The sequence below is a fragment of the Dipodomys ordii genome, unplaced genomic scaffold (genome assembly GCF_000151885.1).
Source record: "Dipodomys ordii isolate 6190 unplaced genomic scaffold, Dord_2.0 Scaffold36, whole genome shotgun sequence".
In the NCBI taxonomy this organism is placed as follows: Eukaryota; Metazoa; Chordata; class Mammalia; order Rodentia; family Heteromyidae; genus Dipodomys; species Dipodomys ordii.
The window spans coordinates 452,614-472,266 of NW_012267252.1; the positions used below are offsets into that span (position 1 = coordinate 452,614).

Sequence of the window (19,653 nt, forward strand, 5' to 3'; positions counted from 1 at the left end):
CATTTTCACAAATGGCAATTCAGGCTATAATGAAAACACAGAGCTTCTGACAATTTCCATATTTCTTTTTCTTTTTTTTTTTTGTCGATCGTGGGGCTTGAACTCTGGGCCTGGGCGCTGTCCCTCAGCTCTTCAGCTCAAGGCAAGCGCTCTACCACTTGAGCTACAGCGCCACTTCGGGTTTTCTGGTGGTTTATTGGAGATAGGAGTCTCACGGTCTCTCCTGCCCAGGCTGGCTTTGAACCGCGATCCTCAGATCTCAGACTCCTGAGTAGCTAGGATTACAGGCGTGAGCCACCAGCGCCCGGCTGGACTGCTCTTTGTAAAGCACTGTTTTAGATCCACATTTCACTATGATGCATCAGACTTACATTTCTTACATCATTAAAATACAGACTGAAATTGCTTTAGTTACAATATTCTTTTTCCTTTTCCCTGCTAAATGGCATCATACCTTCATATTCTGAAGATCAGTCATATTTTTGGGCACCTAGAAAAAGAGAACAATGGAGACATGGATATACATGAAGTCACCATGAGCTTGTAGTTTCAGATTACTACCAATGTACTTTGATGTTAGATTGTAGGAACAATCAAAATACTGGAACTGCTTGCTCTCTTTCTTACATTCCTAATTCTTCCTTACACTAAAGTGTCAGAACTTTAAGCTATATAGGTACATATGTATATATATATATACATATGTATATATACACACATATATAATATATACATATATATATACATAAATATACATGTACACAAATATATATCCTCAACTCATCTTTTTCCGATGACAGGCCTTCTGCCTTTTATGTAGCTCTTGAGAAGTCTGACTTTCAGTTGGTGAATTTTCCACAATCACAATAGTGGGTAGCATGTTGACTACAAATTCATGATGGTGACAAGGTGAGAACAGCAGCACACCCACCTTCAAGACTGTGAAATTATAGTAGGAGACAGCATCCAAGGCTGGATCTGAGGTACAGCTACTGGCCAGGTCCTTGAAGAAACGAGTACAGGTTGTACTTTTACTCTCTAGGAAACCTTACAACACAAAGAATGAACATGGTAGTAAATGAGAAAGTCTGTTTTAAATTGAGTAAGAAGGCTGGCACTTCTGCCCTGGACCCACCTGCAGGATTGCTCTCAACACAGAGTCCTCCGGCTCCCACTCCCGCAGGCTGCCTCAGTAAGCTTACTATAGACCACTGGGGGAAGTAAGTCAGAATGGGATCCCCAGCCTGTAGAACACAGTTTTTCAGTGAGAATGGATTGAAATAAACCAGCAATGACAAACAAAGTAAACTAAATGGCTTGTTTACAATGACAGAAGTATCCTCTAAAGAGCCAGGAATGGTTTACCACATCCTAGGGAGGCAGCACAAAGACACAATGACCATTGTTTACTATGATAGGAAAACCAAAAACAAACAATGGGAATTCCCTTCCCAGGCTCACCCTATAAAAAGAGAGTTGTGGCTGAGGTAGCAATGTTGAAGTAAATGATTTGCTTCCAAACTCTGCAGCTAGGGCCTGGAAGTTGGTTGCATTGACCTTTTGGAGCTTCTGGAAATAGTTTAATTTTGCTGCAATATTTTTCAAAAGAAAGAAGTTTAGTTAAAAACAAAAGCATTTACGTTTAAATACATAGCATGCCAAACAATATGAAAAAATTATTTAAGTATAATATACGTGTGAAAATGACTAAAATATAGTCAAAGTTGTTTTATAAATACATATACTTGCATTATGATAGCATCCAGATCAAGTTTTAGAACATTTCCCTGAAAGATTCCAAATTAGTATCCCATCTCTAGAGATAAAATTCAGATTTATTGATATGAACATCTTCTTTATAGATAACCTATTAACTGAATGTCTTAGTATGAGGATCTAAGTAAATAAACAGTCACTGAATGAATGTCAGTCAGCTCTTAGTCTCTTATAGCCAAGAATGTGTGTGATTAACAATTTGTGAAAAAAGGAAACTCGGCAATGGTGGTATTTGACCCTTACCAGATGACTGATTAAAAGAAAATTATACTGTTTCCATAGGACCAAGGCAAAGTTAAAGATAGTATTTGAGCTGTACTTTTCATTTTTCTTGGAAGAGGAAAAAGATCCTGTTGCTGTCCCGTGCCCAGAGTCCAATGAATGGCAAGTAACACTGGGTTTACCACTCCAAGCAAAAACAGGCTCCATGCTAGTTTTATTTTTTGTATTAAGTATGTCACTTGGACAATCAAAAGATAATGAGACCCAAATCATTGAAAGCAAATGATGCTTCTACACGAAATAAGTTTGGCACTTTGGGCTAGGTATGATGGTGTACACAGTAGTACTAGACACTGAGGCAGTAGAAGTAGGAGGATCATGGTCTGAAGTTGGCTAGGCAAAAAGTATGAGATGCTATCTGATAAAAGCAAAAGGATTGAAACATGGCTAAATGTTTCATTTAGGTAGAATACCTGCCTAGTTAAAAACCCTAGACACCAAGTGCCTTCCCCACCAAAAAAGGCTCGACTTTTGTCTACAACACATTTCATTTATGACTCTTCAGCTTTCTGATAGCACAAAATGAACACAGCTCTCAATTCTGGGGCCTCTCAAGACTATTCATCCTTTTTTCTTTTTTTTTGCCAGTCCTGGGGCTTCAACTCAGGATCCCTGCGCTTCTTTTGCTCAAGGCTAGCACCCTACCACTTGAGCCACAGCACCAGTTCCAGACTTCTCTGTTTATGTGCTACTAAGGAATTGAACCGAGGGCTTCATGCATGCAAGGCAAACACTCTACCACTAAGCCACACTCCCAGGCCCCCCCATCCCCGCCCTGTGCTTTTTGTATTCATTCTTTATACATCTAGATCATGCTACTGTTAACTGTTAACAACTTCAGTGTCATCTGGAGCTTGTCAGAAATATGTACACTCAGGCCATTCCTCACATCTCCTGAGTCTGGATCATGCTAACACAATCTCTAGGTGATGTCTGAATCATGTTGACAAAATTCCTAAGTGACACACATGTATATTAGCGTTTGAAAAAGCAGTGCTGCTCTGAAACAGGTGATGCTGATGTTGCTGTTCTGTAGACCACCTTCCACCTATGACCTGAAATCAAGGAGCCAAAGCTTCCAGGAGCTGCTTAACATTTCCTTTGGAATTTATAGTCTGAAAACCACAGAGGAGGACATATCAACTTCATAAAAGATGCAGTTATTTCTATCATTATAATTAAAAGTTAAACTGAAGCACAAATTAATAGGAGAGCTAGGTGGGATGGTAAATATTTTTTTCATAGCTTAAATCAGTAAGACAAAGTTAACATTTTCTCTCTCACTTCAGCTCAGATATACTGGTGGGAGTGATGGTAAACAGGAATTTTATCTTTTTCTTTTTTTTCATTTTATTGTGAAAATACTGTACAGAGGGGTTACAATTACATGGGCAAGATAATGAGTACATTTCTTATCAGACATTGTAGCCTCCTCCTTTGTTTGCCCTTCCCATCCTTTCCCAACCTCCCCCCTCCCCACCCAAACCTCCCCACTCCCCCCACCCTAAACAGGAATTTTAAAATGCACAGATATTACTTTATACAACTAAAGGTAATTTTTTTAATTTTAAGAAGAAAATAATGTAAACAAAATAAAATGTCCAGAGAAAGAGTATAACAGTCCAAGCTGGCCTAGGTAAAAAAAATGGATACTCTATCTGAAAAATAACTAAAACTGCAAAGGGTGTGGGGGGGGTGTAGCTTAAGTGGTAAAGTATCTGCCTAGTAAGCACAGGCTCTGAGTTCAAATCCTATTACCACTTTAAAAAATAACTATACAAAGGTTTCTGAACAAAACTAAGATAACCTTCATTGTCAGGCAAGGAGTGCAAGTTTGTAATCCCAGCATTGAGGGCTAAAGTAGGAGCATTATGAGTTCTGTGCTTGCTTGGGTGACCTTAAAAAGCAACAATAACAACAACAAAAGCAAAACCACAGAAAATGGGGGGAAAAAAGAACATTTCTCAACATCCATGCACTGTGGGCAAATAAAGATATGGTTTGTCCCTTTGAGGTGCTAATATCATACCTTTGAAAATATGGTCTACCATGAACTGGCAACAATACAAGAAATCCTATACATTCCAAGAGAACTTAAAACAACAAATGTATCAGAACTTTTGAGGATGATGAACAAGAGTGGATTCTTGGAAGAGTTACACATTTTAAAATGCAACGAGAAAGAGGAATATGTGAGTCAAGAAGAAAAGAAAACACAAACTTGGGGGAAATGCAATGGCTTGAGGACAATGAGAAGTTGAATTTGGCCAGAACAGAAGGTGAAATGTAGAGAGTGAGTGACAGTGAGTAGAAAAAAGAGTTAGCTCAAATATGAGAGCGCACTGACTTGCAGGCAAAGAAGCCGGACATTATTCTCCAGGTAGTAAAGTCAAATGAGCTTTTTGGACAAGGAAGAATGAGGCTGGGGAGCTGGACTTGTGTTTGTACAAAAGGAAAAAATAATGTAGAGAGGGATTACAATGACCTGAGTCAGGTAATGGGTACACTTCCTTCTGTACACCTTTATAATAACAATAAAGTGAATTATTTTTTAAAGGAAAAAGCTTATGGTCATTTCTCTACCTGTCTCACACATACACAGAGCAGGCATTCACATCACAGCCAGCCATGGAGAATCACTTTGTTATATGAACCAATCCAAAACATAGCATTATGCTGGCTTCCTTGTTCAGAAACCTTTGGAGAGTGTAGCAAGTTGGGGAGGATACATTCTATGATTATCAGAGTTAAAAGGGATGATTAGAAGTATTAAATTCTGGGTGACAGTGGCTTATACCTGTAATCCTAGCTACTCAGGGGGCTGAGATCTGAGGATCAAAGCCAGCCCAGGCAAGAAAATCCCTGAGACTCTTATCTCCAATTAACCACCAAGAAACCAGAAGTAGTGCTGTGATTCAAGTGGTAGAGTGCAGGCCTTGAGCTGAAGGGCTCAGGGATGCACCCAGGCCCAGAGTTCAAGCCCCATGACTGACAAAAAAAAAAGTATTAAATTCAAGTACTATTTGTTATCTGACCAAAAGCCTAAGAAATTGCAAAGGTCCTCTAATAGATTGGATATAGGAAAAGGTAGGATGAGAAGCAGAATTTAAGAGAAAGAACAAAAACAAAATATTTAAGAAAGAATGAATCAAGGGAAAGTGCAAAGACAAAGTCACTTCTCAATAAACGTTAGGTAAGAGCAACCAACGATGCTTCTACTCACAGTTGTTCACATGGACACAAAACTGCTTGATTCCATTTGAATTCATGAAAACTCTCGAAGGAAATGGAGAATTACTCTTAAAGATAAGAGAGTTGTCTACACACACCCAGCTTGAAGACCTGTGAAGAAAGACGAAGAACGTACATTTAGGAGAAGATGTAGATCTTTACGAGTGTCTTATTTAAAGAAATTTTCTTTAAGAGTGGTCCTCACCAGAGAGGCTCCTTGGGAAGCTACAATGAAACAACCCAAGTCTATTCTACTATAGCTGTTTTAGAGAATCAGAAAGGATCACTCCTTGAGAAAAACAAAAACAAAAAACAAGGAACACCTTACAAATAGGGGATAGGAAGTACAGTAGCTTATCTTTTTATTTCCAAATATTACACATTCTAGGACCTGCCCTCTTTAAGATTCTTTCTGGGTACTGCAGCTTACCTGACGCTGCCTGGAAGGCAGAACGAGAACACAGTCCTGGGATGGAGAAGATAGCAATCTCTATCGCAGCAGCAATTTAGATCGCAGGTACCAGGTGTCAAGTCACAGACACAGATCGGTAGGACTACGAAAGTACAAAAGTAGAGCGAGGTAAGATTTCCCCCCAACTCTTCCAAACTAAGCCCGTCCCCTTCTAGTTGTCCCACTCCCCTCCCTTCGCGGTGAGTCAATCTTACGGAATCGCGCATCTTTGAAGTCTACACAGTTTCCCCAACTGTTCCCTTCACCTGGGAAGAGGTCGGCGGTCCAGTTCGCGGGCGCCGCGGAGGTCGCAAGAGAAGGGCCCGCCGTGCTGAGAAGCCCAGGCACTTCCCCGAGAGTGGCATTCTCCAAGGAGGGCTGTGGAGTCCCGCCCTGCGTCACCGGGCCCAGGACTGAGGAGGTGGGCAATGTCCCTGACGGGGAGAAAGAGGGCTGTAACCGGGCGCCCTCAGGGAGGATCAAGAAGTACAACCACAGCAGCTCGAGCCGAGGGGTGTTCATGAGGAAATCGAGGTGCAGGAACGGCGGAACACGGGACTCCGCGGTCTCCAGACGCGTTGCTAGAGCCTGAGTCCACGGCGTCTGACGTCATCGATCTCTAGCTGATCATTGGCTCGTGGCAATAACGGAGACGCTGCAGCCAATAGGAAGCGGGATTGTTGCAGCCCGGGCAGCATCCTTCGTTCTGCGCCATCTTCCTTGGGCCCCCCGCGCCTCACTGCCTCCGTCGCTTGGCAACTGCTGGGGCGAAGGAGCCCTTGTCCCTTCTCGCCACTAGATGACAGCAGGGGCTCAGCGGACCGACCGCAGAACTCAGTCCCGCGCGGACTTCACTTCTGGACGGAGGGAGCTCTTCTTCCACAGAGGGGAGCCCCAGAGGCCGGAACTTGAATTGCATGTCTTTCACCCGGGATTCCTATGGTGAGAAACCCTTTCTATGAAAGGATAAGGATCTCTGGGCAGGGAAATACGCTGAAAGTCGCAAAGCTTTAAAAATGTACCCTTCTAAATAGCCTATTTTGCGGGAAGCAGTTAGAGCTAATGCTTATTCCGTTCCTTATATTTTAATATTCAGACTTTTAAATTTTTTAAAAAACCCTCCAACGTGTACATCATATTTCTTGCTAGAAAAAGTAGTGAGAGAAGAGAGGTTAGGAATGGGGAAATCGGGGCCTGGGGAGAATGTGAGGAAACAGGGCAAGAAAGAATTAACAGCAGAGGAATCGATTTTTCTAGGATATGAGAGAAAAGATACAAGAATGAAAATATCCTTGGGATGGAGGAGAGATTTTTTTTTTTGTCCTTAGAAGCCTTTTTTCCAACGCTGTTTAGCGTTTCTGTTTTTTGTGGGTTTTTTTTTTCCAGATGTGATTTACCTCTTTTTTGATTCTCTAGGACAGTGCTGTCCAATTGAATTTTCTGCTATGTAGGAAACTTTTTATAGCTGTACTATCCAATGTAGTAGCCACAAGCTATTGCACAGTTGCTTGCTGTGACTGAGGAGCTGCATTTTTAGTTAATTCAGAGTTAACTAATCATAGGTGGCTAGTACCTGTGGTATTGGACTTTAGGATCCTAGATAATTAAAATATCGCTTCTGTTATGCCTAATGCTTTCTTGTCTCCACAGTTCTTATATCTGCATAATTTCAGTTCTTTGGTTTGGGAATATGAGTTAAGATTTGTTAAGAATTATCTGAAATCTAGTATACTTATTTAAAATCTAGCCTATGTTTCCCTTTCCAGACAGATCACTTAGGCAGACTTTTTTTTTTTTTGGTCATGGAGCTTGAACTCTGGGCCTGGGTGCTTCAGCTCAAGGCAAGCACTCTACCAATTGAGCCACAGCACCACTTCTACTTTTCTGGTGGTTTATTGGAGATAGGAGTTTCAGACTTTCCTGCCTGGGCTGGCTTTGAACTGGGACCTTCAGATCTCAGCCTCCTGAGTAGCTAGAATTACAAGTGTGAGCCACCAGCACCCGGGTTAGGCAGACATTTTAAGACACCTGAACTTGCTCATATTCTCTGGAAAGATCTTGATTTGCTAATATTTGTAACTTATTAGCTAGTGTATCTTTGTATTATAAGTTTCTCAAATTATGTGATTGAATAATAGATTGCTGCTATGAAACATAAACATATTTGTGTTTGGTGTTAAAACTTTCTTCTACCTAATAGTAATTTGTTTATATTTTAAAAGGACAAAACAGATAATTCAAATTGTATATATTTACATTTACTAGAATAAAAGCTATGTAAAGCAGAAAGTTTTGTTTACTAATTTTGTTCACTAATGTATTCCCTTTCCCAGAACAGTTCCCAAGACATATTAGATGTTATATTAAACATTTAGGAAGTGTATTATAGATTTTTTGTCAAACTCTAGATTTAACTTTTATGAATAGTTTGTTTTATGTCAGGATTACAGTTCTTTCTATAGAATATGTACATCTGATCAGAGACTATTTCATATTTCAAAATTTAGAATGCTTGCCTCCCATGCATGAAGCCCTGGTTCGATTTCTTAGCACCACATAACAGAAAAAGCTAGAAGTGGCACTGTGACTCAAGTGGTAGAGCACTAGCCATGAGCACAGAGAGGCTCAAGGATAATGCCCAGTCCCACTGAGTTCAAGCACCAGGACCCGCAAAAAAAAAAAAAAAGCAGCTAATTAAGTAATTTAGGATTGAATGACAAGGAAGTAATATTTCAGAACTACCTGAGCTACTTTTTCTAAAAATAGTTTTATTGAGATTACATAAATTTCATAGTATTGTGGGAGAGTGATACTTAGTTAAGATCACAAACACATTTTAACCTTCACAAGGCAAATTGACATTATCATGGTCTATAAAGTTTGTGAAGTCTATGATCTTTGACAATACAACTATTTCTTCCACATTGGGTGATATGTACATTTCTTTCCTTTTGCTTAGTGTCAGCTGTTCCTTCTTTCCCTTTCATTCCCTCCCTCCCATTGCTGCCATATATATACATACATATATATAAGAACATGGACTCATTTAGAAATAATACTACAAATTAAGTAGAGGTCCTTTGTTTCTTGAGTACTGTTTACTTTGTCATATCTCCTTGCATTTTTATTTTTATTTTTGTCACTCGTGGGGGCGGGGGGTTTGAACTGTGAGCCCTGTCACTCAGCTCTTCAGCTCAAGGCAAGCGTTCTACCACTAGAGCCACAGCACCACTTCTGGTTTTCTGGTGGTTAATTGGAGATAAGAGTCTCAGACTTTCCTGCCTGGGCTGGCTTTGAACCTGGATCCTCAGATCTTAGCCTCCTGAGTAGCTAGGATTACAGGCATGAGCCCCCAGTGCCCAGCTCTCCTTGCATTTTTGAATTTAACATCCATATATCAAGGAGACCATGTGCCATTTGTCTCTCTGATCTTGGCTTACCTCATTCAAAATGATTTGTTCTAGTTCCATCCATTTCCTTGCAAATGCCATTATTTTGTCCTTTCTAATAACTGCATAATATTCCATTGTATATAGGTACCATAATTTTTGGATCCATTCATCTGTAGTGGCACATCTGGGTTGTTTCCGTAACTTGGCTATTTGTGAACAGTGCTGCAGTGAACAGGAGGTGCATGTGTATCCTGGTTCCTGTTGCTCAGGGTAGATACCTAGAAGTGGGATGGCTGGGTCATAGGGGAGGTCTCTATTTAGCTTTCTGAGGTACCTCCAGACTGCTTTCCAAAATGGTTGTATTAGTGTACATTCCCACCAGCAATGCAATAGGGTTCCTCTTTCTCTGCATCCCTGCCAGCACTGAGCTAGTTTTTATTTATTTTTTTTTGGGGGGGGGGTCTGGTCGTGGGGTCTGGGCCTGGGCCACAGTGCCACTTCCGGCTTTTTTCTTTTTACTTATGTGGTGCTGAGGAATTGAACCCAGGGCCTCAGGCATGCAAGACAAGCGCTCTACCACTGAGCCACCTTCCCAGCTCCTTGATTTTTTTTTTTTAATTTTAGTACTTTAAAGAGCTGGGGATCAGTCTCACTGGTAGAGTACTTCCAACATGTGCAAGGCCCTGATTTTGATCCTCAGCACTGCTTAAAAATTTCCAAGATGGGGCCGGGCGCTGGTGGCTCATGCCTGTAATCCAAGCTACTCAGGAGGCTGAGATCTGAGGATCCCAGTTCAAAGCCAGCCCGGGCAGGAGAGACCGTGAGACTCCTATCTCCAATAAACCACCAGAAACCGGAAGTGGCGCTGTAGCTCAAGTGGTAGAGCACTCGCCTTGAGCTGAAGAGCTGAGGGACAGCGCCCAGGCCCAGAGTTCAAGCCCCACGACCGACAAAAAAAAAAAAAAATTTCCAAGATGGGGAACCAGTGGTTTGCACCATATTCCTAGCAACTTAAGAGGCTAAGACCAAAGATTATAGTTTGAAGTCAGCCCAGGTAGAATATTATGTGAGATTTCATCTCAAAATAACCAGCAAAGGCAGGTCTAGAGGCATATTTCAAGTGGAAGAACACTAGCTGAGCAACAAGGCTTTTGGGTTTAAATCCCAATTACCCCCCCTCCAAAGTTTCCAATTTTAATACCTATATGTTTTTTAGAAGTTGGGTGCTGGTGGCTCACACCTATAATCCTAGCTACTTAGGAGGCTGAGATTTGAGGATCACAGTTCAAAGCCAGCCTGGGCAAGAAAGTCTATGAGACTTAGCTCCAGTTAGCCAGCAAAAAGCCAGAAGTGGAGCTGTGGTTCAAGTGATAAAGCACTAGCCTTGAAGATAAAAGCTCAGTAATAATGCCCAGCCCCTGAGTTCTAGCCCCAGGACCAGAACAAAAGAACTTTTAATAATAGTTTTTAATCTTCCTTTTCCCCCTTGTTATAGATAAATATTACTTGTGTTATCACTGTGTGTTAGTAGGAATCTTTGTAATACAGTGTAGGATAAATGGACTAAATCAACCTTTCTTTACCATAGCTTCTAGAGGGCTTTGAGCCTGTACTTCCCAAGGACTAGGACTCAGCTGGTTCAGCATATCTACATAATTTTGCTTCAAGCAAATGCTGTCTTTGATAACTCTGTTTGTAGCCTTGAGACTAAGTGTGCATGTGCAGCTTTCTGTGATCATCCTTGTTCAGATGCTACTTTTGTCTAGAGGCGGTATAAATAGATACCACTGAAGGACAGACAGGGTGCAGTGGGGTGATACTACTTTTGGACAGTGTGCTGTCACTGAAGGATACAGCAGCTAAGGTCATACTGATAGACATATACTGTGAACTGTGAACAGAATGAAGCTGGTGCTGCTGTACAGAGTCTGGGAGTCTACACTGGGATGGGCAATGAGCAGTATATGGTTATTCTAGGGGCTAAAGCTGTTGTTACACCCAATGAGTGAGTGTGTAGGTAAGGAGCTTTGAATTAAGCACGATCATTATCCCTACCATGTCCCATATTTTCTTCTGACTATCTGAATCTTGTTTCGGTTTACCTAAAGCTGAGAACCTGAACAACAAACAGAATCTCAGTTCTTTTGATATACAATATTAAAATCTAAAAGATACTTTTGAGGAAGGAGTATGAGTTTGTTTACATGTGTCATGCAGGAATTCCCTTTGGGTAGTTTATTTTAATTATTACATATTTCTTATGCAAGGAGTCCTTTCACTCAGCAGTCTGTTGTCAGAACTCAAAACCTTTTTGGGGAGACTGATATCTCTATTCATCTCTCACTAGTTATTGTCTAAATACATATCTATAACTCATTAATATCAATATTTGTAGTTCTCTCAGGTTATACATTTTTAGTATTTTAATCTAGAACTGTCATCTGTTGGTATTACTTTTGTCATCTATTTGTAAGCAACTGTGAAGTTAAAGTATAGATTAAAAAATGTAATATACTAGTAAGCAAATAGCAAAGAACTGGACTTTTATTTTGATACCGCAGCATCCTAAAAGTAACATGAAATAAAATGGCTTACCTATGGGCTATGCCTCATAGCCTGATGCCCAAAGCTAAGCCAGTTTGAAGTTGTCATATTCAGACTGACAGTTATATAAACATCAGAATATTACTGTAGATATCCTCTGTAAAATTAAGTATCTTTAAATCCAAATTTAAAAAATTGTTGGGGAAGTTAATTATTATTTTACACATAGTGAATTGGAACAATCTTTAGTAAGGTTGAGAAAATAAAAGTAATAATTTGACTGGTGCCAGTGGCTCACAACTGTAATCCTGGCTACTCAGGAGATTGAGATCTGAAGATCATGGTTTGAAGCCAGCCCAGGCAGGAAAGTCCATAAGATTCTTACCCCCATTTAACAACCCAAAAAGTCAGAATGGAGCTATGGCTCAAGTGGTAGAGTGCCAGCCCTAAACAAACAAAGCTTAGGAACAGCACCCATGTCCTGAGCTTAAGCCCAAGTCCAGCCTGTGTACAGGTGCATGTGCGCACGGGCACACACACACACACACACACACACACACACACACACACACACACACACACACACACACTAGCCTAAGAATACCTACCCATGGGATTTATTTCATATTACTTAAATTCTCAATTTTTTCCCTTTTCCTTCCTCTCCCTTATCTTCTCCCCCTGCTTCCTATTCATCTTTATCTTTGTTTCCCCATTTGGATGTATAGTGCAAACTGGCTTTGAACTTATGGTCTTCCTACTATAACCTACAAAGTACTAAGATTACAGGCATGAACCACTGCTCTGTTTGTCTCTTTTTATTTATTGATTTATTATTTTTTTGTTGTTGTTGGTTGTGAGGCCTGAACTCTTGGCCTGGGCACTGTCCCTCAGTTCTTCAGCCCGAGGCCAGTGTTCTACCACTTGAGCCATAGCACCACTTCCGGCTTTTACTGCTTATATGGTGCTGAGGAATTGAACCCAGGGCCTCATGCACACAAGGCAATCTCTCTACCACTGTGCCACCTTCCCAGCCCCTCTTTCTCTTTAAACATATCAGATATTCTAGTATTTTAAATGCCATTCCTGTAACTATAGACTTCTGAGTGAGAAGTCCAACTCCAAACCCTACATGTTAGGTTGGGGCCTTGCCCTAATGCACCAAATAAAAGAGAAGAGTAATGATGAAGGACAGAGGAAGATGTATTATGTATGTGGCAAAGCCATGCCAAGGAAGAGGCAGAATAGCATTTCAGACCATCTTTGTGGTGTAGACTGAGTTTTAGGCGTAAAAAGAGGAAGAACTGGGCTAGGCTGAGAGATCTTCAGTGAGATAACAATTAGGAAGCAGTCCTGTCACAAGTGTGGTCAGAGGTGGTTGCAGGTGTGACCAGTTGCTCATCACTCAGGATTGATCAGGTGGGGCCTGGTCACAGTAAGAAAGTCATTGCTGCCTGAAGAAGTAGCTTGATTTCTGTCACAAGATGTTTATTCCTATCCTTGGGAGAGTTCCAGGTGGCAGCAAGATGACTGCTCAGGCAAAGCAGATGTAATATGGAGGCAGGGGTGTCAAATTACTTACACTACTTCTAGTTAACTTGTGAATCAGTGTTTTCCAGCAAAGGCAGTTTTTTGTTTTGGGTCTGGTCATGGGCCTGAACTCTGGGCACTGTCCCTCAGCTCTTCTGCTCAAGGCTAGCACTCTACCACTTGAGCCACAGTGCCACTTTTAGCTTTTTTCTTATGTGGTGCTGAGGAATCGAACCCAGGGCCTCATGCATGCAAGGCAAGCACTCTACCACTGAGCCACCTTCCCAGCCTGTGCAAAGGCAGTTTTTAAGTGCCTGTTATAGTCTTACAGGTAATCTTCAGAAGAACACCTATGTGACATATCTGTATGGGAAATGGCTTCTTTCATAGACATGCTTTTTTTCTTTTTTGGTCATAGGGCTTGAACTCAGGGCTTGGGCAGAGCTCAAGAGTACTTTTCTTTTGTTTTTTGTTTTTTGAGACAAGGGTCTTGCTTACGTAAATAGCCTCCACTGGACTTCAATTCAGGATGTTCTGCCTATAACCTCCCAGTGCATATGCCATGAGGTTTTTCAAGAAGTAGTTTCTTGTAAAACTAATGGAAACTTGGTCTTCTAGCTCGGACAGTCCTGAGCTGCTGCATATTGTGCTTCTTATCAGATTTTAAGAGGGCAGTGTCTGTTTCCTCAAGATGGTGTGATAATTAGGTGTTGCAGTATTTGTGTAAAAGAGATAACAGCTCAAAAGCAACCAAAATCTAGTAGACTTGCTTTAAGGAAAAGGGCAAAGTCTTTTCCTGCCCTACAATTTTAAATCTTCCTGTTCCCACCCACTGCAAAACTTTGAAACAATAGCATTCTTATTGCCAGCCATAAGAATGGCAGCTTTATGTTCACTCTTAAGAAATTTCTTGTTTTGTATCCTTAATGGCTCTTAAGTTTCCCACCTTCTTGTAATGGATAAGAACAATACATGCTTGTTTTCCTAGTAGGGATACACTTTGAAACAATCTCCCCTCCCTTAAAGTTCCATTTTGAAAAGTATTAAGGCAGCCAAATGAATGCTTTTATACTGAGGGGGATTTTTTTTGGGGGGGGTCAGTCGTGGGGCTTGAACTCAGGGCCTGGGCACTGTTCCTGAGCTCTTCAGCTCAAGACTAGTGCTTTACCACTTGAGCCACAGCACCATTTCCAGTTTTCTGGTGGTTAATTGGAGATAAGAGTCCCAAAGACTTTCCTGCCGGGGCTAGCTTTGAACCATGATCCTCAGATCTCAGCCTCCTGAGTACCGAGGATTACAGGGGTGAACCACCAGTGCCCAGCTAAAATGAGAGTTCTTATCTATGACAATATATAATTCCTTACCCCCGAACAACCTTTGTAATTACACAGCAGCACAGTACTTCCATTTTCTTTTTATTTTCACAAAAGCTTTTTGTTTGTTTGTTTGCTTGATTGTTTGTTTTTTGGTGTTTGTTTAGTTGTTGGGTTTTTTTTGTTTTGTTTGTTTTTGGTCCGGTCGTGGGGCCTGAACTCTGGGCCTGGGCACTGTCCCTCAGCTCTTCAGCTCAAGGCCTAGCGCTCTACCACTTGAGCCACAGCGCCACTTCCGGCTTTTTTCTTTTTGCTTATGTGGTGCTGAGGAATCGAACCCAGGGCCTCGAGCATGCAAGGCAAGCGCTCTACCACTGAGCCACCTTCCCAGCCCCGTGGTTTTTGTTTTTTTTTGAGACCTGGTCTTATTATACTTTTTAGACCTCCTGCCTCAGTCTTGGTCTTGTTATTATGCCCAGTTGACAATCGTTTCTTTATGTCAGTAGAGAGAAAACAGCCTTATAAAGGAGCCTGCTTTCTCAGCTTCTCCTGCTGAGGACTTACCTAAAGTGGCAACATTAGTAATTATCATAATCAAAACTAGAATACAAGTCTCCTCTCATTTAGAATTTCTCTTTCGACTTTTTTTTTTCTCCTTCTCTTTCAACTTCTTTGATGCTAGGTTAACTTTTCCAAGGAGTTTTCCAATTTCCTTGATTTTTAGATTAACATAAGAACATAGGATAATATTTTTATAGTCAGACTGCTTTTAGGGAATTTAAATACTGAAGCTAGGAAATGTGTGAACGCGGGTACACTGGCTATTTTTGTTTATCGTCCACCCTTCTCTATCCTGTTCTGTCCTGAGAGGCTTGCCACAGTGTTAATAGTTCATTGTGGGTTTCTGGTTCAGGTTCAGCAGGAGGTTAAAGGGCTTGAGGAGATGATGTCCCATGCATTCCTTATGCATGATAGTAATTCTGTTTTTCAAAGACACTTGCCACCCTCTTCCTAAGGACTTGTACTAGCTGTAGAAACATGTCCAGCCCATGCACAGGGTAAGCAAGAGAGACCAGACAGTTGCTATTTTCAAGGAATGCATCTCTTATCCAGTGATGTACAGGGATTGGTGGATAAATTCCTCCACTTCTGCTTCCTTGTGTTAGGACATCTATGAACTGTATTCTACACCATCTTCCAGAGGTCTCTGTCAAGACCGAGCCCCTGTTGCACTCAGTGTGATCTGCATTCTGTGCTGGCCTTCTTTTGTGCTCAGTTTCATTTACCCACATCTCTTCCAGTATTTCCTAGTAATGAGCTTGGTGCTGATGAAAATAACAAGGGCACCCTTCATGTTCTAGAATAAAGACCTGCAAGTCATTGCCTCTTGAAGAAAAAAAAAAAACATAATAAGGGCAGGGTCTTAAAGGAAAGAAAATGAAAGTTTATTGATTTGCTGGGAAATTAAGGTCTACAGAGAATTTAAGGGAAATTAAGATATATCAGATGGCTAAATATTAGATCTTCTAGTTTAAAAGATGAGAGTAAGAAAAATAATGAATTATTCTTTTAGCCACAGAAAGCTACTTCAAATTTTGAAAGTCTTTGAGACATATTGTGAGATAATGAAATATTTGAAAACAAAACAATTTAGGCCAGCAATGATCACAATGTAATTGCCACCTGATGGCATCAAAATCACTAGAGTTGTTATGGATTGCTCCTCAGGGTCCTTGCTGTTAGCAAAAATCTATTCTGGCCCTGATTCTGCACTTCCTTCAAGTTCTCTGCAGTACAGATATGATGACACAACTCCCACTTCTCTGTGTGTGTATCTGTGTGTGTACTGTGGCACTCTTGCTTACTTGGCTTTTTTGCTGGTGCTCTATTACTGGCGCCACTCTTCCACTTCTGGCCTTTTATTCATTAATTGGAGGAAAGTATCTCTCAGATTTATCTGCCTGGACTGGCTTCCAACCTAGATGCTCAGATCATTATCTCCTCCTCCTCCTCCTCCTCTTCCTCCTCCTCTTCCTCCTCCTCCTCCTCCTCCTCCTCCTCCTCCTCCTCATTCTCTTCTCTCCCCCCTCCTTGTCCTTCTCCTAGTGGTAGGCTAGTGCTCTACCACTTGAGCTCCATTTTCTGTTATTTTTTTGTTTGGTGTTTTTAATTGGAGATAAGAGTCTCATGAACTTTTCAGACTGGGGTGACTTTGAACTGCGATCCTCAAGATCTCTGAGTAGTTAGGATTACAGGCATGAGCCACCAGACTCTAAGGTGCTTGATATGTTTCATTTATCATTTCAGGCATTGCTATGACAGTACTTATACTGAGTTATAGCAGAAATAAAAATAGTTTTTCCTATTTTTTTGTGAAGTTTTAGCAAGGATTTATTTTAGTATAATAGGGTTAAAGTAAGGAGAAATAGAAAAAGAGAAATATTCCTGCTCCCCATGCAGGAAATGGGAGCTAAAGATTTCCAAATGTTTTCTTTTTATGTATCAACAAAATAAAGAACTGCTAAGATGGCTTTACATTCTCAAGTGCATTGGTTAAAAATTCTTGTTTTAGATGAATATTAAACAGGCCTTCCCTTCTGGAACTTCAGGTCAGCTTGGAAATGTAGGATAGGCTAAGAAGTGAAGGAAACCTTTGGGTGAGAAGAAATTATAACAGTGAGTGACAGGCTACGTTGGTAAAATGTTAATTATTGTGGGTTCGTGGCTTACTGTTCAAATTGAATAAAATATGAAGTTAATAGGGAAGAATAAAGAGTACCCTTGAGGGTCACGAAAGAGCAGAATTTCTGGGATACTGGAGAGGGGAGGAGGTCGGTGGTGTCATGTGTAGTGGGAACCCTTGACTACCCTGTGGTCTTGTCCTAGTGGTTGTATTTTAGAGCAGAAAGCTGCTTGGTGTTTTAGAAATGTTCCACCCTAGGCAATAGGGCTTGCTGTTGAGGCACAGTCCTTCACAACACCTCCCCTCCACAAATGCTGATTGATGACCATTAAACAATAGAAATTGTCACGTAGTTTGGACTAGATGAGAAAATTTCAAATTTTTGAGACATTTATGTGACCAATTCATGTTCTAAAAAGTTCTACTTGAAAATATGTACTTTTCTAACGATTTCTCCTAAATTTTTGTTAAGATGTTTGATATTTAGTAGAAATAATATAAAACATGTGAAGAAAAGGTTCATAATCCCACTTCTGCAACCATTTCCCCTCCATGTTGCTCCTTCAGAGAAGAATTCTTTAACATTTTTATTATTATTATCTTTAAGTAGTTGTACAAAGAAGTTCCCATTCTACAAAACAGTATATGAATACAAGGTGTCTGACAATACCCATTGCTCCTAACCCATCCTAGAGAAGAATTCTTATGAGTCCTCTTTCATGTTCATACATGAAGTGCATATGTATGTACATTGTAGTGAAAAGAATATCAATATTTTGTTGGTTACAGATCTATCTATAGCAGATTTGTAAGTGACCCACAGCTTATTACAGCTCTTTATTAGTTCTGTAAACCTTGCTCCTTGATGTGTTCTTGCTCTTCTTGTCACCTGGCCAGCCCTCAGCTTGTTAGAACTCACTTTACCTGTGCACACAAGGGCCAGAAGTGCCTAAGAAGTTGTGTTCTGACCTCTAGCCCTGGAGAAATGATTGATAGATTAAAACATATAAACTTCAACTTATCAGCCTAATTTAGTCAATTTCAGGTCATGATGAAGTCATCATGACTTCCTAGCTATTTTGATTGGTTAGCCAAAAGGGTCAGATCTGACTTACATTTAGTTTTCTTTATGGAAATTTGAGGAAGGTCACAAGATCGGTACCAACAACCTAATGTAAAAGAGAAAAGTTGGCCTAGTTTTGTCATTATCTCAATGCTTTGTCACCCACAATAATACAATAGCTTCCTGCTGCAAGCTGAGCTACAGTGGTCTTTTGAATCAGCAAGACCCTAGAGGCAAAACTTTCCACGGCCTTTTAAGAACAGCAGTGGCCTAGAAGACAAAGATTTATGGAATCTTGACTGCTTGGAATGTATAATCCTGGGGGGGGGGGTTAATAAGAGTTAGCTAGTGTGGTAAATCTTCTATAATACCATCTCCTCTCTCTCAGAGCTACTTTAAGTTCCCTTGGCAGTGTTCCCATAAAAGGGTGGTCCTGTCTGTAGAAGCCTAGGCCTTTTCCTTCCTTTTATTATGTTTTTAATTTTTTTTAAGTGCTGGAACCAGCATCTACTCCTTTCCTGCCCTCCCTGGCCCCAGAATTTCTCATTTCTCCCCTGATACACTCATTTGGAAAGTTTTTGAACCAGTGTAAAATCAACTTGAGAGACTACTTCCGCACCCCTCCCACCAATGGGAATATTGTGTGTCATGGATGGAAAGATTTGAATACTACTGTCACATTGAGCATAAGTAAGGCTGTTTGTCTGCCTTGGCACACAGCCCAAGTTAACTTTGTTTTGCTGAAAATGGATATAATGCTCTATGTTTGAACAAGAAATCATGTGTATCAAATGCTTTTGGAAAAGCATTTGTAATACGTTATTTTGTAACAGTTTCTTTAATAAACATGTGCTTTAGCAAGGACATTCAGCATGACAGCTGCATTTAAACATCTATACATTATTAAATTTAATGTATATTAATAAACTTAATTTTAGAATACTTTTCTTTTTTTTGGGGGGGTGTCCGGTCCTGGGGCCTGAACTCTGGGCTTGGGCACTGTCCCTCAGCTTTTCAGCTCAAAGCTAGAGCTTTACCACTTGAGCCACAGCGCCACTTCCGGCTTTTTTTTCTTTTTGCTTATGTGGTGCTGAGGAATCGAACCCAGGGCCTCAGGCATGCAAGGCAAGCGCTCTACCACTGAGCCACCTTCCCAGCCCTAGAATACTTTTCAATTTAAAGAATAGTTACAGGGGCTGGGAAGGTGGCTCAGTGGTAGAGCGCTTGCCTTGCATGCTCGAGGCCCTGGGTTCAATTCCTCAGCACCACATAAGCAAAAGAAAAAAGCCGGACATGGCGCTGTGGCTCAAGTGGTAGAGCGCTAGCCTTGAGCTGAAGAGCTGAGGGACAGTGCCCAGGCCCAGAGTTCAGGCCCCACGACCGGACCA

At 40.9% G+C, this 19,653-nt stretch overlaps 1 protein-coding gene across 1 annotated transcript in view; it reads right to left on the reverse strand.

Annotated features, from left to right (window-relative positions):
- The window catches only part of Tctn3 (tectonic family member 3), a 23,564-nt gene extending 17,256 nt beyond the window's left edge, over positions 1–6,308 (reverse strand). The window contains exons 1-7 of the mRNA XM_013017642.1: positions 6,007–6,308; positions 5,720–5,843; positions 5,282–5,400; positions 1,462–1,589; positions 1,136–1,244; positions 932–1,047; positions 455–490 (exon numbers count right to left, since the gene is read on the reverse strand). Coding sequence (XP_012873096.1) covers positions 455–490; positions 932–1,047; positions 1,136–1,244; positions 1,462–1,589; positions 5,282–5,400; positions 5,720–5,843; positions 6,007–6,262 — 888 coding nt within the window. The 5' untranslated portion in view covers positions 6,263–6,308. The remainder of the gene's footprint in view (positions 1–454; positions 491–931; positions 1,048–1,135; positions 1,245–1,461; positions 1,590–5,281; positions 5,401–5,719; positions 5,844–6,006) is intronic.
- Positions 6,309–19,653: the final 13,345 nt, after the last annotated feature.